At 34.0% G+C, this 7,224-nt stretch overlaps 1 protein-coding gene across 1 annotated transcript; it reads left to right on the top strand.

Annotated features, from left to right (window-relative positions):
* The first annotated feature begins 3,358 nt into the window (after window positions 1-3,358).
* On the top strand, window positions 3,359-6,181 carry LOC105764244 (receptor-like protein EIX2). The gene has a single exon (XM_012582765.2). The coding sequence runs from the start codon at window positions 3,359-3,361 to the stop codon at window positions 6,179-6,181; it is 2,823 nt and encodes a 940-aa protein (XP_012438219.1).
* The last annotated feature ends 1,043 nt before the right edge of the window (window positions 6,182-7,224 follow it).

The following is a 7,224-nucleotide window of genomic DNA, read 5'->3' as shown; positions in this document are numbered from 1 at the left end:
CAACACAATAACGTAAGTGACTAAAACGTAACATGTCAAACATAAGTGACTGAAATGTAACCTAAGGTAAAAAAAGTGACCATGGGTGTAGTTTACCCATGTAATAATATATAAATTCAAAATTTAACCAAAATCAATACATAATAGTACATAATTATACCCCATGAACTTACCTAATAAAATCTACTCGCGAATTGAATCGTAGGAACTGTTCAACAAATTTTCCCTTTTTTTATTATTCTCTGGTCGATCCAAATCTTAATCTATATGACAATTAATTTCAAATTATCAATTCAAATACCTTATAATGTCTAAATATATGCATATGACCTTTTAATTTCATATTACAAAATTTTCTAAACTTTTACATTTTATTCAATTTAGTCCCTAAAACTGAAACTATCATATCTTTCACATTTAAACCTCGTTTTATAATTTGATTTCAATTACATCCTTCTATAGCCCTCTAAATTCAATAATTACAAAATTCCATGATAGTTTCATAATAATTGCATTTGAGTCCCTAAACTCAAAACTAACAAATTTCATTTTACAATTTAGCCCATAATTAAATCTAAGCTTACAATCAAGCTACTTAACATCAAAAACCATCAATAGAAACATTTCAAAACTTTGACAGTTTTATGATTTAATACTTGGGTTAGCTAGATTAAGGTACAGCGATTTCAAAAATATAAAATTTACAAAAAACGAGCTTAGATTGGACTTACATGCAAAAAAAAAAGCTTGGCCGAATTCTTTAAGATTCAAAAATGGTGATTTCGGCAATGAAGAGAAGAAAAGATGAAGATGGCTTGGTGTTTTCATATTTTTTTTATGTTTTAACATATCTTAATTACTTAATAATTTAATTTTAACATATATTTTAATACAAAACCAAGCACTAACCATCCCACTAACTTAAAAGTGGTTAATTTTCCACTTCAACCCTCAAACATTTATTAATTAAGCATTTTAACTAATAAAAATCAATACCGATTAAATTTTACTGTTTTTATGAGCTTGGTTTATGGAAACGAGGTCCGAATCTCATTTTTCAAAATCATTGACTTTAGGGTCGAACCACTTGTACTTTAACTAACTATTCAATTAGAAAATTTATCAAATCAAAATTCAATATAACATTATAATTGACTTGTAAATATTAAATAATAATATTTACGAACTCACTTGCTGGAATTGGGGTCCCAAAACTATTGTTTTTGACACCACTAAAAAATAGATTGTTATAGAAGTGATACTTTACATTGTAGTTGTTTATAATTGTTTCAATAGCTTGATATTTGTTTGTTATGTATAAGCATTGTTATCATATTATGTAAACACTACTAAGTTCTTTCGTTCAGCTTGTGAATTTTTTGTTTTCGTGCGCAAGTGACGATTAGACCTTGGACCAATCAAGGAGTATTAGTAGCATCCATATCTCACATAAGCTTAGCTAAATTTCTATAAAGTTTCATCATGTTTGGTAGCTATACCGGCATGTACCTAGGTATTAAAGGTCCTATAAGATTCTTTAAAAGGTATGAATCGTTAACACTTAAGTTAGGACATATTCTAGCCATTTTGCAATCATTAATTATGGTAATCAGTCAGTACACATGAATTTTGATACTGCTAGAAAGTGAATCATGTATATCTAGGTGTGATGCATTAGTTTATATGATATTAAGTGTTGATGATATATTTTTGGATGGTAAATTATTGGTTGATAATTGAGTGTTATGTGGCTTCATAAAGGTAAGAATTGACATCTTTAGGGTTTGAAGTAAAATTACACTGTGACATTTTTATTATTTAATCTCAAGAGACTAAGAACGAAATGTCCAATCGAAGTAATTCTAGGTCAACTGTCAAGTCTCAAGACTAGAGCTCTACTGTCTCGAGACGGTTAAATATCGAATGTAAAAATCAAAAACAAGGGAGCTATGCCTCCAGACATGAACCCCAATGTCTCGAGACTAGAACACATTGAAGCTAGAGGTGGGAAGCTTGTAATCATGTCTCAAGACACTTAGTTGAATTTTGATAGTTGAGTTAGGATTCGAGTCTTAACTCCATGGTTAATCTCGTATAACCCCGGGACTACTTAAATGAGATTGCTAGACATTTGTAATGCATGTTTATGTTCGTAATTGAAAATGTTTTAAACTATGTTATGTACATATGGTTAATTATTCTATAAATGATTTGAGTCAGTATGAGTTGCTTTAGCAACGTAATGTGACATCACGCATTTGGATCCAATGATCGGGTTGAATATAAGGTGTCACAAAGTTAAAATTTTGATATTGGGACCCCCAAAGCAAAATGAAAAGATAAAAAAATGTCTAAGAAAGATAAAAGAAATATTTTATAACTAAAATAATTTAAAGTTAATATTATACCAATTAGCAAGAAGTCAAGGTCATTGCCCATGTTGTTTAATTAATTGAAAGATTGCACACCTATATTTTAGGGGTCAAGTTATTTTTGTCAATTGAGACCGGAAGTCTTCAAATTAGGTATGAGTGCCTTATTGTCAACATATAGAAATGACCTTGATTCTTCTCCATCAGTTTGTCGTGATCCAGACATTAGGGGCCTAAAGTTTCACACGACACTTAATCCTTCAAAAATTAAAAAATAAATATAGATTTACCTAGATTGATTCTAGGACCTTTAATTTGTGATTTTAATTAACTAAAATGTTATATTTTTAAAATAAAATATATATATTTAATCATGTTGTTAATATTGCATGTGTGAGAGGTTAAATAAATAAATATATTAAGTACATTTAAGTTTGTAATTATAAGGTTCCGAATTTTGAATATGAGATCGAAAATGTATTTAATAGTAAAGTGAAAGTTAATATTTTTGTCTTACAATTTTGTTAATTGGACTTGGTTATTAAAACAAGAAAGTAAAGCAATATTAAAGATAGATACTCCAATTTTAAAATTTGCAAAAGAGTAAATAATTAGACCAAATAAAATGATTAACAATTTATAGTGCTATTTACATGCATATAAATTTAATTTACCGTTTATGATTTTTTTGTTTATTTATAAAAGGAAAAAGAAATTTTGAAAAAGTATACAAAAGTAAATTTTATTATTATGATTATAGTTATGATTATTATGTTTTATAATAATTTATATAAAATAAAAAAATAAGATCTTGATAATAGCAATGAGTGACGTACATTATATTCATTACAAAGCCAAAAACGCGTCCATTACGACAAATTCAAATGTCTGATTAAAAGTTTTCGCATATAAAGCAAGCTTAAGTTTAATGGTTAGAAAGTAGATAGATCCCCATAACAGCATATAACAACCTAAACCTTTCCACTATGGGCATCCGTCACAGCAACAACCCATGTAGTAGTTTGCTGTTATGTTTTGTTGTCTTGCTACTGCTGGTGTCATCATGTTCAGGCAATAGCAATGTTGGCGTCAGATGCATGGAGAGTGAGAGACAACAACTCCTCGACTTCAAGGAAGGCCTCATGGATCCTTTCGGGAGGCTTTCGTCTTGGGTTGGGTTGGATTGCTGCAAATGGCAAGGCGTGAGATGCAAAAACCGAACTGGACATGTCACAGTGCTCAATCTCCAAAACTATCATTTGGGAGGTACAATAAAACCTTCTTTGCTTCACTTGAAACATTTGACTCACTTGAATCTTGCTGAGAATTTTTTTGGGGGGACCCAGATTCCCAAGTTCTTGGGCATGTTAAACAACTTGAGATACCTTGATCTCCATAGCTCAGGCTATGGTGGAGAGATTCCGCCCCATCTTGGGAACTTGTCGCACTTGCAGGTTCTTTACCTGGGTGGGAATTTCGGCTTGCGTGCCGAAAGCCTTGTTTGGCTTTCAGGTTTATCCTCACTGGAATCTTTAGATCTAGCAAGGGTAGACCTTTATGACGTAAGAGGGTCTTGGTTGAAAGCAGTGAACATGCTTCCTTCTCTTGTGAGATTATATTTGGATGGTTGCCAACTTAAAAGCCTTGACCTCACCCTCCCATCACTCAACCTCACATCACTTGAGGTCCTCGAGTTGTTTGACAATCCAATCAAGTCTCCATTACCGCACTGGTTCTCTAACCTAACCAATCTTCAAGTGCTTGATCTAAGATCGAATAACTTCTATGGTTCCATCCCGTTTTGGATTGGAAGTTTGTGCAAGTTGAGAATATTGAGACTCAATTCTAACCGTCTTCACGGTGGAATCATGGGGGTTTTGGACCGTTTCTCAGCTTGCCAAAATAATAGCTTGGAGATCCTCTATTTAGGAGGCAATTATCTAGTAGGAAGTCTTCCGCAATCATTAGGAGCACTGAGGAATTTGCAAGAACTTGACCTCAACACTAATTTCTTTTGGGGTTCAATTCCGGCTTCTATAGGGAATTTGTCATCCTTGGAATTATTGGAACTCTCTGATAATAATTTCAATGGCACAATACCCGAAAGTTTCGGGAGACTAGCTAAGCTATCAACCGTGAGCCTAGTATCGAACCAAATGGAAGGTGTTTTGACAGAAACCCATTTAGCTAACCTCACAAGACTGGATTCTTTCAGGCTCACAACGTACCATAATAAGTCATTGGTTTTCAATCTGAAACATGACTGGGTTCCTCCTTTCAGGCTTACAACTTTGGTATTAATTAATTGCTTGATAGGTCCTTCTTTTCCAGTTTGGCTTCTAGTTCAAACCAATCTTTCCTATGTTATAGTCTCAAATGCTGGGATTTCGGACATCGTAGAAGAAGAATGGTTTGCCAGGTTATTTTCTAGTTGTTGGTTTGTAGACCTGTCAAACAATTCAATCACTGCCAAGCTACCCCCCAGAATTTTCTCGGAAATGTTGGAAAAAGTTGATCTAAGTAGGAATAATTTCGTGGGCCAAATCCCACTTTGGGAGACCAACGCAACGCAACTGTATCTGCAAAGAAATTCATTTTCAGGTTCTATTCCAGAGAACATCGGGGAACTAATGCCACGGTTGAAAACATTTTTTGTTTCTCGGAACCAGATTAGCGGCAGGCTGCCATCATCAATATGCAAGATGATGGGGCTAAAATTTCTCTCTGTAAGCCACAACAGATTGTCTGGACAACTTCCAGATTGTTGGAATAAATTGAGAAGCTTGAAAGCTGTGGATGCCTCCAACAACAGCCTATCTGGTGAAATCCCAAGTTCCCTAACTTCGTTATGTCACCTCATTTTATTAATGTTGGGTGACAATAATCTTCATGGTGATATTCCTTTTCCACCAAATAGTTGTCGGCAAGTACCATTGCTTTATATTCTACAACTTCGGTCGAACCTGCTTGGTGGGAACATTCCTGAAGAAATTTGTCGTCTTTCTAATATGCGCAGTTTGGATCTTTCAAACAATCATCTTATTGGGTCAATTCCGAAATGTTTGCACAATTTCACCGCCTTGAAATATGGCAACAGAAGTTTGGACTATGAAGAGTTATTTGATCTCCAGGATGGCACCATTAATGAGCAAACGATGCTGGTTGGGACCAAGGGAAGAGAGCTTGAATATAGCAGAACCCTTCTGGAGGTCAAGAACATTGACCTTTCCGAGAATAATCTTATTGGAGAATTCCCCAAAGGGATATGCAGGTTGGCTTTTCTGGACACGTTGAATTTGTCGACAAATTATTTAAGTGGAAGCATTCCCGATAACATTGGTGACATGCGATGGTTGGAGTCCCTTGATTTGTCGGTCAACAAATTTTCAGGTCCGATTCCTTCGAGCCTATCATCACTAACGCTCTTGAATCACTTGAAGCTGTCTTACAACAACTTGTCGGGAAGAATTCCAACAGGATATCAGCTCCAAACGCTCAACGATTCCTCCAACTACCAAGGCAATCCATTGTTGTGTGGGGTTCCGCTCTTAACAAGGTGTCCAGGAGACATTAACTCTCCTCCCACACCATCATCTCTGGGTGGTTCAAAAGACAAGCTGTGGCTCTATCTTAGCATCGCTATGGGATACATTGTAGGATTTTGGGGTGTTTGTGGTACCTTAGTTATGAAAGAGTCATGGAGGCAAGCTTATTTCCGGTATGTTGATGAGCTGAAGGAAAAATTGTTACTTTGGATAGCATTGACAAGTGCTCGCTCGCGAAGGATGATTGAGAAGGGAAATAATTAAGATGTTTAGGGTTGTTGTATCTACTTGTTTAAAAATGTGTGTTTTACTTCTTCCTTTAATTTCCTTGGTAGGTTTGCATTGAGTCTATGCTATTTCCTTCTATTTATAGTGGTTGCATTGTATCTATCTATTTAGTGTTCAGTGTTGCTAATTGGGTTCCTATGTTAATGAAAATTTAAATACTAAGTCTTTTATTGTCGCATCAGTTATTCAATTAAATTTTACGATAATGTTATGATTATCCCAAGGAGAATTTATAGCATTAGAAGCTGATTTTCCTTTTCTTCAAGGTGTGTGATTAGCATATTTCATATCAACACCTCTGTCATGTTTGGTTGATCTGGTTTTTGTTATCTAAACTAGTGTTTGAGTAATAGGAGAAGAGAAAGAAAGGGAAGAGGAAGAGGGAGAGGGAGAGGGAGAGGGAGAGGAAATGTGGAAGTCCAACTATGTGAAGAGCAAATATTTAAAAATTTTGCATTAATCCTACTATGTATGAGGACCTCAAAAGCTTCACTAAAATGTCACTGCAGTTTTCTTACGCATATGGAGGCAAAGGCTTGTGTACAAATGTAAAAAACAAAAAGGAGTCAAAGGACTTGAATGCTCTTTGGTGAAGGGTAAAAACTATTGACATTTTATTGACGTGCTTGGAATCAAAAGCAATAGTCATCGTTGTTCTTGATTTAGCCCATAAATAATGTGGCATCAAACTATCAAGGGAGCTTATAATGGTGAATTAGAATTATATTCTCACTTGAAATAGATATTGTGATTAAAATATAGTTTATATGATTTAAATTGTATTCAACCATTAATAATATTGGAGTTTTTAAGAAAGACAAAAATAAAGTAGAAATCATTTTTGTTGATGGAAAGTGTATGTTTAATTGAACTAGAAATTAATGCTTATATGGAGAGAAAAAATTCAACAATGACTAAAAATAAATAACTAAAAGATTTGTAATCTCTAAAAACGAGTAACAAATTGAAAATGGTTAAAAATAACTAAATTATTTTAACTATAGTAGAAGACAATGATG

This window comes from Gossypium raimondii, chromosome 12, assembly GCF_025698545.1.
Source record: "Gossypium raimondii isolate GPD5lz chromosome 12, ASM2569854v1, whole genome shotgun sequence".
Classification (NCBI taxonomy): Eukaryota; Viridiplantae; Streptophyta; class Magnoliopsida; order Malvales; family Malvaceae; genus Gossypium; species Gossypium raimondii.
Note: the sequence above shows the minus strand (reverse complement) of the source record. Positions and strands in the feature narration are given on the sequence as shown.

Coding starts and splice junctions, on each gene's coding strand:
- LOC105764244 (XM_012582765.2), top strand. CDS start 3,359: ATGGGCATCCGTCACAGCAACAACCCATGTAGTAGTTTGCTGTTATGT.